Raw genomic sequence first — 21,264 nt, forward strand, 5'->3', positions numbered from 1 at the left:
CAGCACTGGGAAGGCCATATCCCCACCAGGGACACAGAGAGTCCATGGCCCTAAGCTCCTATGTCTTTGCTCCGGCTTTTCAATGACTCAGATGGCACATTTCCAGACTATTTGGACCTTGAAAATATAGGAATTTCAATAATACTGAATCTCTAACCTTATACTTATCTTCCCAAACCAGGAATATCTGAAAAGGATTTCATAATTTTTATACTTAATAATACATTAATATGTGGACTTGGCAGAGATAAGAATATACCACCAGGAAAATGAATACTACTGACTTCTTATTGACTTTGGAATGGACTTAAGAGAGACCTAGGCACTAAGAAAAGTAACAGGCCCATACATACATATCCCCACCCCACCTTAATTTCTTCATACACAATCCTAACCCTTTTTTAATTAAGTTGAACTACATTGGACCAAGATCCCCTAGATTACCAGGTACTCCCTAAAAATAAATAGCTACTAAGACTAAGTTAAAGTAGACCATCCTAAGAAATTTATCTCAAGTTAATTGAAAACTCAATATTCTTGAATCGTTTGGCAATAATTCTCAAAGAATATTGGCAATAAAACAGTTCTCACACACCTAATCTCTTTGGCTTTATAAATTGTGGACCTGGTCACTAAAATGATTTAATGGCCTAATATGGACAAGAACTCAATGACCAGCATCATTAGGAATGTGACTTTACTTATTAGTGAGACTTGCAGTCATATCCCATACCAAATTTGGCCTCCTTTTGCCCATTTCAGTATTCAAATGAACAGCAATATTTTAAGTTGACCCAAATCTACAGGACTTTATATGAATTATGAAATTTTATTCAAAACAAGAAAATTCCCCTTCTTTTCTCTTGAATCTGCATGCTGGGACGCTTTCAGCTGTAAATAACAAATAGTTTTAAGAAAAATGGGATTCATTATTTCATAATAACAGTAAGTGTAAGGCACCTGCAGAGGGGGTGAACTCAGTAGCCCAGAGACAGCATCGAAGACCCTGCGGCTTTCCATCTTTTTGCTCTGCAATCCTCGGTTTGTCGGTTCCTTCCTCTCTTCAGTCTGTTCTCTTTGGTCCCAAGGACGCAGGCAACACACCCTCACATAACAATAGCCCTCCCTTACACACCCTCACATAACAATAGCCCTCCCTTACACACCCTCACATAACAATAGCCCTCCCTTACACACCCTCACATAACAATAGCCCTCCCTTACACACCCTCACATAACAATAGCCCTCCCTTACACATCCTCACATAACAATAGCCCTCCCTTACACACCCTCACATAACAATAGCCCTCCCTTACACATCCTCACATAACAATAGCCCTCCCTTACACATCCTCACATAACAATAGCCCTCCCTTACACATCCTCACATAACAAAAACCCTCCCTTCTGCTCCTTTTTAAGGGGAAGAGAAGGCTTCTCAGAAACCCTCCCTCCAGCAGATCTCATCTCACACCTCATTGGCCAGAAATGATATATGCCCAGTCCTAAAGCAACTCTAATAAGGGGCAAGATAAGCTTAAATTGCTCAAGATGTGGCCACTCGGCTGAAGAGGGAGCCAATCTCCCCTGAAGTGTACGATGATCTAATAGCTGCACAAACTGGGCATTTGGTCAACAAGCAAGCAAGCAACCAACCAACCAACCACACCCGCCACAACCTCCCCAAATGCTGTACTTACCCTGACTATGAAAACCATCTCCCATTCAGTAGATCAGAATTAAGCGATGAAGAGGAAGAGATTTATACTTTTAATACAAACATATACCTATAAGGTCCCTTCACTAGTCATCTGTTGTTATAAAAAAAAAGTTACAATACTTAGAATTAGGCCAATCCACCCTAAGAAATGGCAAAACCTCTATGTACCGTGAAATATCATAACATACATCAATTTATGCCACAAATCTACAACATTTTTTAAATTATCTCCAGAAATTCACTCCTTCTCCATCTTTTCCTTGATCTTATTTTGTTGCTTTGTTTAAAGAAAATGAAACAAAGGTAAATATTGTGACGGGAATTACAGCAAAGCTGATGATGGGTGCCCTGTCCTGTCCATATCCACTCTGGCCAAACCGTCCATTGGAGAGCACATTCCAACTGCATCTCTTGGCCCAGGATCTTCTCTGGTAGCTGAAGCCAGCAAGACCCAAGCACACGGTGGACAGAAAGGCTATCAGATAATGTTCCTCCCCACCAATAGCCCTCAACCAGTGACTAATGGCTGTTGGTGTATAAATTCCAAGCATCCTGACCCCGCAAGTGAAATAACTCTGAAACATGAATTCTGGACAGTTCCAGAGCTCTGCAGTGGGATTAGACTCCAGTTGACCACAGTGCTTGATAATGGCCCCTTATTGGCTGAGTTCCCGACCCTGTCTCCCTATGACTCCCTCCCTTATGTCAAGCTTGAAAGCTTTCCAATCATATCGCAGTTGAAATGACACTTCACTACCCATAATTTAACTATAGCCTTACTATTAACCTAACCATAGTTTCTGTATATGTTAATAATAAAGTTGAAACGAAACCCAGCTTACATGAACAAAGTTGTAGAAAAGAAAAATCTGTTTTAGAAACAGTCTAAAATTGACATATTAGATAATCACATCAAAAGAGACTTACTTAGCTGTTGATCATGACAAAGTGGCAACAGATCCCAAAATAAATCTCTGAAGCAATTTGAACCTCGCACAAAGGATTTGATCAACTCATAGGGCAATTCTATTTCTAGGCTTCTAGCTGAGCATGGCAGGGGAAAAGGCCCAACGTCTTGTCTGTGTTTAATGCTTTGTACTTTCTACAGTGCTTCCAAAGACTATTCAGAGACTCTTAACATCTCTGAAGACAGACAAAGTGAGTATTTTTAGACATATCTGATAGATCAAATAAACAAAATGGCTGACGACAGACTCCACAGCTAATAAATGTCAAAGGTGGGAAGGTGGAATATGAACTCAGGTCTTCTAATAGTCCGCTATACTTCCCTGCTTTTCTGCCTAAAAAGGAAACAGCAAACATTTCCCAAACTAAGGCACAAAGTACTACAAGTGATATACTCAAACCATTCAAAAATAATGTCCTCCGTTTCCTAAAAGAGTACACGCTAAGGCTCCAAACTTTTCTACAGGCCATATAACATAGCATATAATTTATGACTATTATAAATGATAGCTGAACCGAAGGCCTCTGGTAAGGAACTTAGAACATTAGGCTTGGCCTGGTGCCAATCTGTGGTAAGATTGCCCGAAATTCACACAGAACCTGTCACAAATCAACCTCATTATTTTCTTCCCCAAACCTGTTCCTTCTCTGTGTCAGTGATGAGTGCCAGCATCTACCCAGGCCTCACAGTCCTTGAGTTTGTGACTCCATTACCCCCAGAACCTACTTATGCCGAGGGCCCAGGACTTCCAGCTCCTGTCCCTCTCATCTGACTCCCTCGCTCAGTCCCCACCCCCATTACCTTAGTTCAGCCACCATCGCCCAGGGCCTGGCTCACCACCACCACAGGTCTCCTGCTGGTCTCCCTGTCTCCTGGGTTGCTCCCTCCACATCCATTCTCCAAAATGGCAGAGCAAACTGCCCAAAACAGAAACTTGACCATGACACCTACTGCTTAAAAATCTTTCAATGACTTCCTACCACCAGTAGAATAAACGAAACTTTCACCATAGCCTCAAGGTCCTTTGTGACTGGGCCCCTGCCCATTTCTCGCATTTCTTGCCTCTCTCCTCCCAAGGACTCTCAGCCCAAAGTTCCTGAATGTTCTCACGTACCTCAAGGTCTTTACCTGAAGTGCTCCCTCTGCTGGAAATACTGTCCTGCCCTCCAAGACCCCCTGCCTGACCATCTCTAACTCATCAAAGCAGTTTGCAGAGTGATTGACAGAAATTCAAATTCTAGATGTTCCTCCACCTACTATTATGTGAGTTTGGGCAAATAGCCTTCTTTCAGCAAAATGGGGATATTAATAGGACCTACCTTATTGGATTATGTGAAGACTAAATGAATTTATTCAGGTAATTAGGAAAGTATCTGGTCCATGGTAACCATTTTAAGGAACACTGTATCATATTACCATTATGAACATCATCACCATCTTCCTGCTTCCACTTCTTTGTTTCCACACCTTGCATTAAATGTTACTTCTTTCAGAAAACCTACTCTGTGCCCCTAGACTACCTTAGTGCCCCCATAGCTGGTTCTATTACATGTTCTGGAGCTGCTTATGTAATGACCTGTGTCCTCTGCTAGATTAATGGAGGAAGAGACCATGGCTTTCTTGTTCACCACTCTATATTCATATACTCAGTACTGTATCTAGAACATAGTCAGCACATCATAAATATTTTCCTGATGAATGAATGAATGAATGACCCAATTCACTGTTTAATCACTACAAAGATCTTTGAGATAGCCAACTAAAATCTAAATTCCTTCCAGTTAAACTTAAGCCCATTTCCTTCTTCCTCATCATTTGGAGGACTTTTAAAAAACTTAAGAAAAAATACTAATTAGAACATCCTCTTTTTAGTCTATTGACTCTTTAAGAATCATTGTCAATAAGTATCAAATTAATTTCACAATAAAGTTATTTTTTAGTCAACCTGTGAAGAAAACAGACTTAAAACTTTCTTTTCTCTAAGTGTAAAAAATAAAGTCTTCAGCTATCCTTCTATGGTCCTAGTTAAACCAAAAGCAAATTAAAACTCTGCTATTTGCATCTACCAAAAACCATTCTTATTCACTGTCCTATTCTCACCCCCAATCTCCAGTTAGTAACGACTGGGAGAGACTCGAAGTGGTACTTGTGGTTCTCATTGCATAGAAACATGATGAAGTTCCACGTTTTCTTTTCTTTTTCCCCCCTAATCTGTTTCAAACGCACAAACACAGAACTAACCTAAAATAGAATATCTATGTAACTATCAAAATTATAAGTATTTAATACAGTATTTAACAACCAAGCTCTTGTACTGAGAATAGATATCCAGCTAAAAAGCCTGCATCTATAGCCCACTGACTTCTTCTAGGGCTAGCTTGACATTAGTCCAGTGTTTCCCAAAATTCATGACCTTAAGAATTATCTTATTTATTAAAAATACTCTTTCTCATATTCTTTTATTAGAGATTTTTATTTAACAGGTTTGTAGTGAAGCCCTAGACTTATATTTTTAACAAGTACATCCAGTTGAGTCTTATGATCCATCTGAGTTTGGATATTGCCAAGACATAAATAGACCTTTCACTTTCAGATGACATTTGAGGAACTCTCCAATTTACAAGCTCTTGTACAGGTATTCCAATTTGTCTCAAAATCATCCTTACTGGGTGCTTCAGCAGAAAATTGGAAAGAACATGGAGCCTGGAGTCAGGAAACCTAAATTCAATTTCTTCTGCCATTTACTAGCTGTGTAACTTTTCTACCAGTCACTGGTCCCGATACATTACATGGAAATAACAAAATCAGCCCCAACCGGCTTCACCAGGTTATTGTGGCAATCGTTTGAGAATACTTGCAAAATCACATTGTTAATTAAGCTGTCATCGTTACAGTAAAATTTCGTTAATTCAGCCTCATATGATTCAGAATGTGAACATCATTGTCTAACCTGCTGTGTGGCTTTTTTTTTTCACATTATCCATAAAGAGATCATCAACTCCTTTCACATGACAGGCAATGATAGGTATTGGAACACACAGATAAGCAGCAGCTTCCTGTTTCACAGCAAAATTATTAGACTGAATGGGCAAGATTAGGGGAGCCTGTTTGCTGTATTAGCTCTGTTTATGTGACAAGGCGAGAGTTTCGGCTATCGTTAGAGCAAGCTTGGCAATATTTCTACTGAAAGTTAGCTTGGTGGTGAGCTGCTACTGACAGTCTATCAGTAAAACTAATCTGCAGAATGAGTTTTCTACACACAAGGAATGTTAAGGGAACTTTAAAGGAACATTAAGAGACTTTAATGTTAGGGAACTTTAAAGCTGACATCTAACCTACTTAAGAATACTGTCATTTCCTGGCCTCCTTGAGAAGCATACTCTAAAAATATGCAGTGTCTTCTTGGTAATTCAGTGACATTAACATAATCAGTAGTTGGGGGTATTGGCAAGGCTGAAACTCTAGGTAAGAGATCAACCCACTTAACTTGTAGCAATACATTCAGTGTAAAAGTTCCCATCTCAATGCCCACGTAGGAGGGCACTAAGGCCATGGCATAATGGTACCCTCAGGGACTACAGAGGTACATGTCATTTCTTCAGGAGTTCAGGCTCTTGCACAAAGAGGGCTGTAGGCTGTTTTTGCCCCACACCAGTTGCAGGAGTGTGTGATGAATTCTAGTTCTGCCAGCATCCTCATTGTTGCCACAGATCACCTGTACCTGTCTTCCTCACCAGTTTGCCACTCTTTTTTTTAAATAATTTTTTTTATTGTTAGTCTATTACAGTTGTCCCAATTTTTCCCCCTTTGCCCTCCTATGCCCACCCCAAATCTGCTCCCACAGTCAATTCCCACACTCTTGTCCATGTCAATGGGTCATTTGTACATATTCTTTGTCTAGTCCCTTCCCCTTCTTTCCACAATTATCCCCCTCCCCCATGCCCTTGGGTCATTGTCACTCTGTTCCTTGTTTCCATTCCTGTTAGTTTATTTTGTTCATTAGATTCTCCTTAGAGATGAGATTGTATGACATTTATCTTTCACTGACTGGCTTATTTCACTTGCATAATATTCTCCAGTTCCATGTGGAAAACAGTATGGAATTTACTCAAAAAACTAAAAATGGAAACTGCCTTTTGACCCAGCAATTTCGCTGCTGGGAATATACCCTAAGAGTCCCAAATCAGCAATTCATACTAACTTACGCACCCCTATGTTCATAGCAGCGCTGTTTACAACAGCCAAGTGCTGGAAACAGCCTAAGTGCCCATCAGTAAATGAGTGGATCAAAAAACTGTGGTACATCTACACAATGGGATACTACCACTTTCTGCCTTTGGCCAGTGGCCTGTCCTGTCCAGCCATTCTCTAACCGGATGCATGATCTTGAGCAAGTCGTCGTTGCCTTCTCCAGTCTATTTCCCCAGTAGTTCACCTGAAGAGGTCGCCAAAAGCCCTCCCAGTTTTGTTAGCCTATCACCATTCTCTTCTGCTTCCTCCTCATTTTTCAATTTTCTCATTTCTCACAAAGTGGCTGACTAACCAATTGTAGTATCCATTTTTTTTACATGAAGCAATTAAACTATATACTCAGTGCTATGGTTAACTTTCTAGCATGTGTTAAATATATACATTTACCTTTCAATGCCTTTACTACCAAAGAGATTTTCCAGGGACTCTGGTTCAATGTCTCCAATGATTCAAAAAAGGTCTTAAGGTTCTAGAAGGCTTGGGTTCATTTTATCAGGCCTTTAAAATAAGAAAACTACATTTTGGTCAACATATCCTAGAATTTAATTTTTTACTAATTCATCTCAGCCTTACCAATTAGCAAGGTTTTACTGAAACTCCAAATTGGAAAAGTCTTCTTTACAAAATGAAAATCTATTTACAACAATTTTGTAAAGGTCTGGGGATGAATAATAAATATAGTACCAAAATTCTATTAATATTGCAATGTGGCAGTATAGTTGGTTTTCTACAACAATTTCCTAAACCTCAGATGGAGAAAGGTTAGCTTATTATCGGTGCTACTCAAGGACACCTTTTTTTATCTCATTGCATTTCACAGTTTCAAAACTGTCATCCCAACCAGTCTTTTGTAACCAGTCTTTATCTAACCAGCCTTGGTTTCCTTTAATCTAGCTTTTTACAGATTTCACTTGAGGTTTTAAAACAACGAAGAAAAAGGTATACAAATTATTCTGCAAAACAAAACCAATGAAAACATCCCACTCCCAACTGAACCTCAAGGAAGAAATATTCATTCACTATATACTATTTATTGTGCACTCTCGAGGGGCTTATAGTTTTCATTATACAGGTTAATGCATGCATACACATGTACACATATGCATGCTGACACACACACACACAGAACAAGGACTAAAAAGGTAAAGTGTCAAAAGGGCCACCAGAAAGAACAAAACAAGCACTATAAGAGTTCCAACAGTACATGATCGCTGCCATCTGCACAGCTGCAAGGGAAGATTCAAAAGCTGGACTCGGGGAGTGGGTAGAAGCTCACAAATAAAAAAGAGTGAGAGAGAGTGTGCAATACAAGAAAAAGCACTCCAGGCAGAGTGAAATAGACATTCAACAGCCACTGAAACTACTAAATGTCTCTGCACAAGCAAAAACACATGGAACGGGAAGGAAGTGGGAAAGTTACAGGCCTGTCTGGGACACCATATGTCATGCAGGGATGCACCCAAGGGAGGATGCATAAAGGGCCACATTAGGAAATGAGACCAGAAATAAACATAAGAACGTGATCAAAGGGCCAAGGAGCTTGACGTTTGCACAGACATTAGGAAACTCTGGAGTTCTTGTGTAAAGTGAAAGGGGTAATTGAATTGTAGATTTTTTTTTTTGAAGATGAAACTTGCACTGGAGTGTAAGATTTGGTAGAGAGGGGCTATATCAGGTTAACTTAGAGAAAGGTATAGATGAGAGAGAGACTATGATGAAAGATATAGTAAAATATGGCAATATCATGTCTAGATATGGAAGATTCTAACAAACGAGGGAGCGAACCGGCCACTTGCTGCATTTGGCTCACTTGCATCACTTATTTGGCTCACAGAGTAAACCTGAGGAATGTGCACCAACCTTAAAAAATTAATAAACTTTCCACAATGGGGCCCACATTCCTGAAGGGTAACAACTGGCTGAGCAGTGGCCACACCCAGTCAACCACAACTGATCATGCAGACAGTGTCCAGACACGCACTTACACCTGGTCCATTGCACTCACTTACTTATCTTCTGGAGACTCTTGAATTTGCTGTCCTGATGTAGAGACTGGGTGACTCTAAAATTAGCAAAAATAAGAAAGTCCAAAACAGGTTGGGGAGAGCAGAGAAGATGAGTTTTAGACATGCTAGGACTGAGAGCTTGAATAACCATCTGGAAGGGAATATGCAGTAAGTTATTAAAAATTTTGAGAAAAAGCTTGGAAAAGAGAAGATGGATATAGATAGAAATAAGACCCATCCCCAGAAATAGAAGTGATAGCAAATATAACAACAATATCAGATAGCATTTATGTACCATTTACTATTTAAATGTCACATACTTAAAATAGTATCTGACATCTCACACTCATAAACTCATTTAATTATTCCTTTAAACCTATTATTATCTCAATTTGACAGATGAGGAAACTGAGGCACAGAGAAATTAAGGTGATATTTCTTGTAACTGGTAGACCTGGGATTCAAAAGCAAGTAGTCTAGTTCCATAGTCTAAACTATGAGAATTTCTTCCTGAGGTGATAGTCTGTATTTTGTTTTTAGATCAAATAATTTTATTTTTAGAGGTGAGGAGACTGCTAATACGTTTTAGATTTATAACTAGTAACTTAAGAAAGTGTAGAAAGAGAAGATAATTCCTCCCAAAATACATCATCCCTTGATCTCAAAAATACTGGAATACCTTACTAACAGATATTTCCAATCATTCAACAAATATTTACTAACACTATGTGCAGGCACTGTTCTAGATGCTTAAGATCGTACACAAACAAAAAACAACAGATCTTTGCCTTCATGGGCTTCCATTCTAATGAGTAGACAAATAAGAAACATCATAAATGAGCTAAGTGTACAGTATGGGAGATGGTGACAAGTGCTATGACAAAAAGGACAAGCACAGCAGGGTCATGGAGATCAGAAGTGGAGTGCAGAAGTGAGGATTGTGAGTTTGAAGGTAACAGGGAAGGTCTCAGTGAGAAGGTGATATTTTGAGCAAAGACTTGAAGGAAGAAGAGCAAGCCACATGGATATGTGGGGAAGAACATTCCGGAAGAGAGAATAACCAAAGCCCCGAGGCAGTAATGCCAAGCATGTTCAAGCAGGAAGTGAGTGTGCTAGACAGGAGAGAGAGAGGAAAAGTGGGCAGAGACCAGGTGAGAGGTTAAAGAACACAGCAGGCAGGTGGTTGGACACCTTGTCAACCACATGAAGAATTTTGGGTTTTAATCTCAACAGGGCAAGAAGCCATTGATGGGATCCGGGCAGAGGATCACATGATCTGACTTGAGCTTTTCAAGGATCACTCTGGCTATTAGGTAAGAATCGACTGTCGGGGAGCCATGGTGGAATCAGAGGACAGCAGGCCTTTATTATACAGAGGCACAAGATTTCACTGGCTTGTTCCAGAGTGGTAGAAGGGATTGGATTCTGGACATTTTCAAGTTAGAGTCAAGAGTCAAAGATCACTCAACGGTTTTTATAAACGTAATTGAAAAGTTGCACATAACCAAATTTTTCTAAGTCCATCATAACTTAGGTTCACTAGGGAGAATCATATTTCAAGGAACTACTTAGTAAATCTTTTCATAAGGCAAGGAATTCTCCTATAGTAGCACTAATTACCTCCTAATGGATCTGTGCACAACTTCAGGTTTGCAATCGTGTGTCTGCTGAGTAAACTACATTATTTCTTGGTTCCAAAAATCCTTTTTCATCAAATAGGAGTAATTTGTACCAATAAAAGATGTTCTTAAATAGGTTACTTGTTATCCATAAAAACACTGAGGACCACACTAGAACCTCATTTACATCTCATTTCCTTGTCATAAGAACCCTGAAAATATTTGGCTCCGTTTATGAGATGAAGGAAGTTATGCTCAAAGGCTAACGATCTTTGCCCCAGGTCAAACAGCTTGGCAGGTAGCAAAGCTCACCCCTGGCTGCACTGACTCCAAAGCCAATCTTTCTGTTGGCACAACTCTTCCCCAATGTAACACTCTTGAGAGGCAGAAACTGTTAAAAAACATTATAGCACTGACTACATCATTTAAATAGAAATAATTTCACTTAATGGTGGTCAAGATAACTTCAGAAACTAGATCTTCTCCCTGGAATTGCCAGTGGAGAGAGGACAAATGTGTTGTTGCACTAGACAAAGTGAAGAAATAAAACAAAGCCTTCCCTCTGATCCAGATCTGTAGCAGCCTTCTCAACTATCACACCAGTGCCCTTAACAAAACAATAACCCAGTTTCAGGGTTCATTCAACTACCTTATCACCCAGTCCCTGGTAAGACTAGAACTTCCCACACCACAGTGGTTAGATTTTCCTCCCAGGGAGAAATGGTCTCTGAAAATGATAGAACCAGGAAGGGCACAAAAATGGCCCCCTTACTATCAAGTATAAACTCACTTTTTTTAAAAGGCAATTTTAAGGGCGATTATCTGAACAACTTGCACTGCTCTGCCTTTGTGGCAATGCGACAACTTCAGGGAGATCATAGAAACAAGGAATTTTGTTTCAAGTTGCAAGTCGACATTACCCTTCTGCTTAAAATCCCCTCAGTTGCCTCCCATGTTCTGAGGATGCATGAGACAGTCCTGCTTGTGGGCACCTGCTCCCCGCTTCACTCCCATCTTACATCATGCGCTCCTTTCCCGGCCCTAGTCACTAGGCCTTGCTTCACGAGGGCCCCAGAAGCCCAGCACGTGCTGTGCCCTTCAGACCGCAGAACCGTCACCGCTTCCCAGGGCAGCTCTCTCTGACCTTTGGTCATAAGCTCCCAGAGAACCAAGTATGGCTTCTTTCCACCACTTAACACAGCACACAGTTTGTTCATCTGATTACTGTTTGCCATCCTACTGGTCTATTTTAACGTTCATGATCAGCACTTACCAGTATTTTTGGTGGTGGACGGACAAATGAATCATATAATATTATACTCCCCACCAAGCACAGTAAAGGCTCTTCACACCCTGCCTCCCAGCCACAAGTTCAATCCATTCCAGAGGACAAAAATACATATTGCTATAATGTTTTTATTTTCACAAAAGATGAAAAAATGAAATAAAAGGATCTGCTATACTATGGCTTGAATTCATTTACTACAGACAAAATTCAGATGTTGAACTCTTAACCCCCAATGTGATGGTATTAGAAGGTGGGGCCTTTAGGAGGTAATTAGGTCCAGAGGGTAGAACCCTAATGAATAGAATTAGTGCCCTTATAAGAGAGGCCCCAGAGAGTTACCTGTCCCCTTCTGTCATGTGAGGACACAGAGAGAAGACAGCTGTCTATGAACTAAGAAGCGGTCCCTCACCAGACACTCAATGTGTCAGCACTTTGGACTTCCCAGCCTCCAGAACTATGAGAATGTTTGTTGTCGATGCCAACCAGTCTATATTATTTTTGTTACAGCAGCCCAAACAAATTAGGATACACTATTAAAATTGTTTTTTTCTTTGCCATACACCAAAAGGCTGGGGGTTCGATTCCCAGTCAGGGAACATACCTAGGTTGCAGGTTCACTCCCCAGTCAGAGCGTGTATGCGTGTATCGGAGGCAACCAATCAATGTCTGTCTGTCTGTCTGTCTGTCTGTCTCTGTCTTTCTCTCTCTCTCTCTCTCTCTCTCTCTCTCTCCCTCTCTGCCCCCCTATAAAAGATAATTGAAAAAGAATTAACATATATAAATGACATTTAATAGTATTGGAACTGATCTATTCAAATCCACTCACCCATCCATTCTGAACTTATAAATCTCATTATCTACACCTTTCAAGAATTTTTTTCTGAAACTAAAAGAAACAAATTATCTTCAATTCCACCAATCAAAACAAAAAATCAGTTTTGAAGCTCAACACTCTGTTTCAGTAGCAATGATAATCTGTTTTCAGAAGATGCAGTCACCCAGATATTAACTTTTTCTTACAAAGTCTTGTCAATTAGCTCAAGTTAGTATATAATGCTACTAAGACTAATAATAGTACTGATAATATATACCTTAATCATTTCTAAATACATGTAATAGATATAAATATGTTATTGACCCAGAGAAAGAAGATACCCACTAAGAACTCCTGGTGGCTAACTGGGCTCAAATTTACAAACAGAGCACAGCAGCCTCATTCAAGCTGCACTTCAAAGAGAGGGCTGCACTAAACTGCCTGACACTTGCACTGAAATGCCTGCCTGCATGGAGCCAACCCTTTTAAAGGAGTTCTTGGTATCATATTTCAACCAATAGGACTGAGACTTTCCCAGTCCAAATGGAGCTGTGCAGCTATAGCCCCGTTAGCATTTTCACCAACCAATCAGAACAGTGCTTTTTGCATCAAACTGTGAAGATTTGGAGCCCTCATTTGTATAAAGATGGACTAATCAGGGACCAAGTGTGAGGACTCATCTCTATATGTCAGCTCCCCTCTGGCTCATGGAGCACACTTTCCACCAGACTGAAGTTTGCATTTTTCCCCAACTGAAGACATCTCACGCCACCAGAGGAGCAGTCAGGAGTGGGGTTGTCCAGCAGGAGTGTGGCCTCAGCCTAGGGCTATGTCCCCACAGGGCCGCCTCACAGTCACGCTGTTGCATAACTGAGCTGTTACACTATTGAGCTGTCTCACAGCCATGCTGTTCTGCAGCTCAATATCACAACTGAGCTGTTGGCACTGACTAGTTTCCTCCTTCACTGCACCCCAAACTGGGGATACCCATTGGTGTTGAACTGGCAACAATGACCATTGGTTGACAATATAAATATATATTATATTAGAATATAGAAAATAATGTTATTAAGCATTTACATGCCAGACACCAATCTGTTTCACAACAATCCTATGAAATAGGCACCAATAGCATCCCCATCTTGCAGATGAAGAAAGCGAGGCTTAGAGATGTTTACTACCTGACTCAATGTTACACTGCTAGGAAGCAAAGGACCGAGAATCCAAGTTTGAGTATCCGAGTCCTCAGGTTTGACCTCTAAAGAAGAAACTTAAGATGCCACAGAAAAGAAGGAGAAGAACAGAAATGAGGCGGGGGGGGGGGAGAGAGACAAAGGGGACTGGTGGGAGGGTGTGTTTGTAGTGAGGGAGGGGGAGATATTTTAGTTCCAAGTACAGAGGCTAAGTTTCTAATTTCAGGAAACCTTCCTCTTTGGTTTTTCCTCCAACTAAGATCAAGGCATGCCTTTAGGTCTGATTCTGCAGCTGCATCTGCGACTTCATACACAGTTGAGGTACCAGTGCTTTAGAGGTGCCCTGCTAACTGCAAACTGAAGAGCTTGTTTCATTTAGGCCTATAGACTCTCTTTTCAGAGATGAAGGACAGAATGATAAATATCTTTCAGAATTTTTATGAATAAGTCCATTTGTTTTTCTGCCCTCCTCCACCTGGCTTGCTTTTTGGAAACAAAAAAAAAAATTACACAAAACCCAGTGCTACTGTGATCAACATCAGCTCACCAACAAGAACAAGTACACTAGAGTTTCCTGAATGTCAACAGGGAACACATCACATTTACCAAGCTGGACCTCCAGAGAATCGCTAAATCCATTTGAGAATGCCAGAGAGATAAACAGAAAATAGCATTCAAGGTCAAGTCCAGCCATATTGACGACAGCCAAGCCTTTGCTTTCTTAAGCACCTGAGTGCCTTTCCAATATTTTCTCAGGCAGCAATAAGATTCATGGTTGCAAATCTGAAGAAAATCCTGATCTACTTGATTCTAAAACATGCTACCTATTTTGCAATGCTTCCAGAAATACCAAGCATGTGCAAACTTGAGAGCATGCCTTCAAACAAAAAGCAGTAAAGTTCCTAGGGTGTAAAAAAATCCACCCCCATACCCTGCTGTCTGTAAGCTAATCACCAACACACACAGCATGAAGATGCTGCAGAAGGGACAGCTTGGTTTCAAATACTGATTCTGGAACTCACTAGCTATGAAACTGCAGACAGGGGATAGCATTAACCTAAGCTTCCATTTCCTCCTCTGCATACTGGGGACAATGCAGCATAGCTCAAAAAGAGATTAAAAATAATCTATGTGTTTGAGCCTCATCTGGAGCACCAATATACTCAATGACGAAAAACTGAAAGATTTCTTTACCTATAAGATCAGGAACAAGACAAGTATGCCCACTCTCACCGCTGTTATTCAACTTAATACTGGAAGTCCTATCCAGAGCAGTCAGGCAAGAGAAAGAAATAAAAGCCATCCAAGTTGGGAATGAAGGAGTAAAACTGTCACCTTTTGTACATGATTCTTCATAGGGAAAACCCTAGAGACTCCACCAAAATACTATTAGAAACAATAAACAAATACAGTAAGGATGCAGGATACAAAAATCAATGTACAAAAATCCACTGTGTTCCTATATACTAACAGTAAAATATCAGAAAAAGAAATGAAAAAAATTTTCTTTTGGAATTACAGCAAAAATAAAACACCTAGAAATAAACTTAACAACAGATGTGAAAGACCTATACATTAAAAACTGGGACATTATTAAAAGAAACTAAAGAAGACACAAAGAAATGGAAAGCTATTCCATGTTCATGGATTAGAAGAATCAACATAGCTAAAATGGCCATATCACACAAAGCAACATACAGATTTAATGCAATCCCCATCAAAATTGCAATGGCATTTTTTAAAGAAAAGAAAAAAAAAGATCATCAGATTTGTATGGAACCACAAAACACTCCAAATAGTCAAAGCAATCCTGAGAAAAAGAACTTAGCCAGAGGTATCACACTCTGACTTCCAATTATACTCCAAAGCAATAATAATAAAAACAGCATGGTATTGGCAGAAAAACAAGACACACAGACCAATGGAACGGCATTGAGAGCCCAGAAATAAACCCACATGTACACGGGCAAATAATTTTTGACAAAAGAGTCTAAAACATATAATGGAGAAAAGAAATCCTCTTCAATAAATGGTGCTGCGAAAATTGGGAAGCTCCATACAAAAGAATGAACAAGACTGCTATGTGTCCCCAAACACAAAAATTAACACAAAACTGATCAAATACCGAAATATAAGACATGAAACAATAAAATACATAGAAAAAATAGGTACTGAACTTATGGACCTTGGTCTTAAGAGAAAATTTTATGAATTTGACCTCAAAGGCAAGGGAAGTAAAAGCAAAAAATAAATAATGGGACTATATCAAACTAAAAAGCTTCCACACAGCAAAAGAAATCATCATCATTATCAAAAAAAAAAAAAAAAAAAAAAAAAAAAAAGCGCAACAACTATGAAAGAAACAATCCAATTTTAAAATGGGCAGAAAATTTGAACAGACACTTCTCCCAAGACATTCAAACAGCCAAAAGATGCTCTACTTCACGAGCTATTAGGGAAATGCAAGTCAAAACCAAATGAGATACCACCTCACACCTGTTAGAATGGCTATTATCAAGAAGACAAGAAATAACAAGTGTTGGAGAGGGTGTGGAGAAAAAGGAACCCTTATATACTGCTGTTGGGAATGTAAATTGGTACAGTCACTATGGAAAACAGCGTGAAAGTTTCTCAAAAAATTAAGAATAGAGTTATCATATGAACCAGCAATCTCTCTTCTGAGTACCTACCTGAAAATTTTGAAAACATTTATTCATGAAGATATATATATATATATACTCCTATGTTCATTGCAGAATTACTCACGGTGGCCAAGATATGGAAACTGAAGTGTTCTTTGATAGATGATTGGATAAAGAAGATGTGGCACATATATACAATGGAATACTACTCAGCCATAAGAAAAGCCGAAATATTGCCATTGCAACAACATGGATGGATCTTGAGGATATCATGCTAAGTGAATTAAGTCAGATGGAAAAAGTCAAGAACCATATGATTTCACTCATATGTGGGATATAAGACTGAAAGCAACACATGAACAAATGAAACAAATAAAACAAAAAGTCATAGACACAGACAACAGTATGGTGGTGACCAGAGGTAAGGCGTGAGGTAAAGGAAGGGAAAGGGAATCAAATATATGGTGACAAAAGGAGACTTAACTTTGGGTGGTGAACACACAAAGTGATATAGAGATGACATATTATAGAACACAATAGTACACTTGAAAACTATATAATTGTATTAACCAATGTTACTCCAATAAATTTAATTCTTTAAAAAGTGTCTAGAACACTTCAAGCATTCAATAAATGGTAGTTATTAATATATCTTCTCATTGTGCCAATTTAATTAACATTTCAGACATAATTCCTCAAATCATGTGATACCTCAAAGCCTAGTTAAAGAAAGGAACCTATTAGCAACGGGCCCTGGTTACTCAAGTAGCCTTCAGCCATCTGAGGTAACAATCCTGTGCAGTTATCCAATGTAAAAAGAGAAATTATACAGCACATATGATTTTGGGAATTCTTTGATTTTAGAGCTCGGCTAAGCACAGCCTGTTTTGATGAATGGCCTTTTTACAGGAGAACCCCAACAGCCCATGCCCTTTTTAAGTCCTCAGTGTCTACTGAATTGGGAAAACCTTGAAATACTACAGGACCAGATGAGTTCCATCAGCATCAAAGCTGCAAAATCTTAAGAATCTGCTAATGTAGATGAACGGAGCACCAACTGCAGAGGTGAAGACCCTTTGCAAAATCTAAACTCTCGATAAAATGGAATATTATTCAGCAATAAAAATATAAATGAAGCAGTGGAATATCCACGACAATGGATGAACCTTGAGAACATTGTGCTTAAAAAAAAAAAAAAGCACAGAAAGACAAATATTGTATGATTCCATTTATATGAAATATCCAGAACAGGCAAATGTATATAGAAAGTAGATCAGTGATTGACTAGAACTCAAGGGAATTGGGGTTCAGGAGTGACAGCTAATGGGTACAGGGTTTCTTTTAAGGAAGGTGAAAATGTTCTAAAATTAGATTATAATGACGACTGCACAACCCTGCGAATAAAAAATCTTGAACTGCACACTTTAAATGGCTAAAGTGTATGGTATGTATATGGATTATATCTCAATAAAGCTATTTAAAAATCTAACTACCTAACTGATTAGTGGATCCTTCATCTTCCCTGCCTGTTAAAAGCTAAAATGAAGAGCTCAGAGTGCTGCCTTGGGTTTCAAGCTATAAAATACCGTGGTTTTGGAAGTATGCTTACCTTGCCTGTGCATCTATCATCTCCACTTCATTTCAATAATCAATCATTTTAAATGAACTCCAGTGATTGCAAACTTTTTATGCAAGGATACATAAATGCAAAGTTTATCTATGCTTAAACCAAATCTTACAGATTACATTCTCTATTGCTCCACAGCAATGACTGGTCTCTATTTAGTACCACTGACCACCTTTGTTAGCAATCTTCTTTTGAGTTCCTGCTATGGTGACTTTCAAACAACTGAAGCTCCACTTTCCCAGGATCTCTTTGTTCTCCTAAGAAATACGGGAAGAATGGCATCACGATGACAGGCAAAAGTCTCCCTACTAAACTGGTTAACCCCATCTGCTAGGGACCTAATGAAACCAGCATTATTCACTTGAGTAGGGATGTTACTGGAGCAAACTAAAGAAGAGATGATCTCCCTCTTGATCAGGAGATGAAAGAGATAAATTTGAGTATGGCCCCGTAATGAATGATGATCTTAAAAACCTAACTAGACTAAGGAACCTGTAAGCTGGAATATTTCTCCTGATTGCAAAGCAAACCGTTATGGCAGGGTTTTTCCATGCTTTTGTTTTTAAGTTTAGAAAAGCTTATATCTGATTAACGTGCCAGTTACTGTGGGAAAAGATAAAAAAATGTGGACCTACAGTCCCTGCCTCTCCTTCTAAAAATCCAAGGAAAAATTAAACATATTAACACGAAGAGACTTAAGAATAACAAGCATAAAAAAATATACTATCAACAACACATTATAATACTTAAAATAGTCAATTAGTTATGGAGAGGAAGATATTAAATGAACATCGTACTAGAAAGTAGGCAATGCCTCCTGAATACTGCCTGCTACTTGCTTTTACTCAAAAAGAGAGCACAGGTCTCAGTAAGCAATTCAATAGGGGAGAAAACTTATTAGTACTATTTACATACAAAAATTAATTCTGAACTCCTAGTTTTGGCTGAACAAATTATCTACCTACTTTTAATCACAATTAACCCTATTTATTCAAGTGTCATCTCTGCTGGTGTATTTTTCAAATTATCAAGTTCTCCCCTCCAACTGATACAAAGAACCTGTTTGAGATGAGCTACTCTTAACATTCTTTGTTTTCCAAACAGTCCCTGAATTTGGAGAGAGAAAGGAAGTATTTGAAGATTCAGGCCACCACATATAAGTAATGCTACGAATAACTTGATCATTTCTTCTGCTTAAGTGCTTAAAAAAAGAGATTTTCCAATAATCCAGGGTAAACTAAAGTCAACAATATTTCACTTTATGATACTATGATCCCTTCTGCTATATTCCGGTGTTCTAGTTCAAATTTCATTTCTAAATCTTTTAGACATTTTCCTTAGTTTATCAAAAATCCTTCCTCTGAGACCAAACCTTTTCAATACAAATATTACTTATGAAATGACAATGTTGCACTTCTTGACTTTTACTATGGACTCATATAGATGACTTAGACCATTTGAGTTGTTAGACACTACGGTCAATTTTAGATATTTTTTAAAGCTATTAACATTAGACTTTGCTTACAAATTACAAAACTTCATCTATGATTGCCTAAAACATTGGAGTCTGGCGTACCTATTTCAAAAGTCCACAATCAAGTTTTCCAAACCTCACAACCAAGAACGTGGGCAAGCCAATTGTGAAATTATAATCTTGATTGTATCAAATTAAGCACTTCAGTTGCTTTTTCAAAGACTATTAAAAAAACAGTGACTTTTAAAAATGAGTACTATAATGTTAATAGCTGCTTCACATAGTGGAATGTCCATTTCTACTTGAGATGTTTTCTTTATGCTGCCTCCTCAGAAGTTTATTTAAATACTTTTGAATAAAGAATATGGAGTAACGTTATTTGTGTACCTTACTTGAGCCTAGTCTGAAAGCAACCCCTAAATACCCCAGAAACATAAATAAATAAATAAATAGCTTGGGGAACATTCAATTATAAAACGGCAGGATAAATAATCACACCAGAGAACCACCACAGCATATCACTTGGTTAAAAAAGAAACGAAAAATAAAGGAAAGAAAAGAAAAAAGCAAGCGCAAAACTTTCCTTTAGGTAATTTTCTCAACTTCTCCAATGTGACTTTTCTCTTCCATTTTTAAAAACTTCCTCCTGGATAGAACAAGATCCACTGCTTAGCTCACTCTTCGTGGGAATACTTTTTCCTAAAAATGTCCATCCGCGAAAAGTATTTCTGATGTCTAAGGAAGAGGTACCGTTTTGTAGAAGCAATAGTTCTTACTACTTTTTAGACTCCGGTACAGTTTAGCGAGGATTTTTTTTTTTAACGTAAATTACATGAAATTGGCCGAATCCAAGTGGTTGGTTCCAAAGAGCAGAAAGACTTCGTAAATTCTATGTCCTCTTCCTCCAGCCCTCATCCCCGCAAAAAGTCAACAGAATGCTTTTGCAACCTTAACACAGGGCCAGTGTTCAAATCAAACGAAAAACTTTATCTTTAAAACACTCAGAAGGGGCGAAACAAGATGGGCAGCGTGTAACTGAAAAGACAAGGAGACTGACTCCAGGCCACGAACCCGGAATGGCTTAAATGGCACAAGTCCGCAGTTCAGATTTCTTCCGCACCTACCAAGTGGCACTTTCGAGTCCCTGAGATACGCCAGGAGTGTATTTAGCACTTCGAAACTCTACAAGTCTAGGCACGCCGCCGATGGCTGGGGGGCCAGGCGGGTACGCGAAACGCAGGCGTTTCAGAAAGGAGAGCGAAACCTAGGGAAGGGAAGGCCACGTGCTGGGCCCGAACTAGTCAGCGACCAGGCCGGGCTGCTAGCCGCGCGAGCCGCTACAGGAGCGAGGGAGCCGGCAGCGCAGGATCAGACTCACCTGCCCATTCACCGAGCCCCGGTCCGACCCCAGGCTCGTGACCCAAACCCCAGACCTGAAAGGCCGTGAAGAGCGAGTACGAGATGCGCAGGGCCAGGTAGGCCACGGTGCCGGCGCCCACCCAGTACAGAAAGCCGGCGGCAGGGAGAGTGCTCTCCATGGCTTTCAACCAGGCCTCACTACGGTCGTGAATGAGAAAAAAACTAATGAATGAATCCTAGAAGGGGCGCCGGCAGTGACGGTGCTGACAACCCTAATAGGCGCTGCTCAGACACCGTTTTGCC

The 21,264-nt window shown here is 39.5% G+C and overlaps 1 protein-coding gene across 1 annotated transcript in view; it reads right to left on the reverse strand.

The window, feature by feature from the left end:
- HSD17B12 (hydroxysteroid 17-beta dehydrogenase 12) overlaps nucleotides 1-21,264 on the reverse strand; it is a 147,641-nt gene extending 126,377 nt beyond the window's left edge. Inside the window, exon 1 of the mRNA XM_090262448.1 lies at nucleotides 20,981-21,264. Within this exon, the coding sequence (XP_090118574.1) occupies nucleotides 20,981-21,140 (160 nt within the window). The 5' untranslated portion in view covers nucleotides 21,141-21,264. The remainder of the gene's footprint in view (nucleotides 1-20,980) is intronic.

This window comes from Furipterus horrens, unplaced genomic scaffold, assembly GCF_987537825.1.
Source record: "Furipterus horrens unplaced genomic scaffold, mFurHor1.1.pri manual_scaffold_2, whole genome shotgun sequence".
In the NCBI taxonomy this organism is placed as follows: domain Eukaryota; kingdom Metazoa; phylum Chordata; class Mammalia; order Chiroptera; family Furipteridae; genus Furipterus; species Furipterus horrens.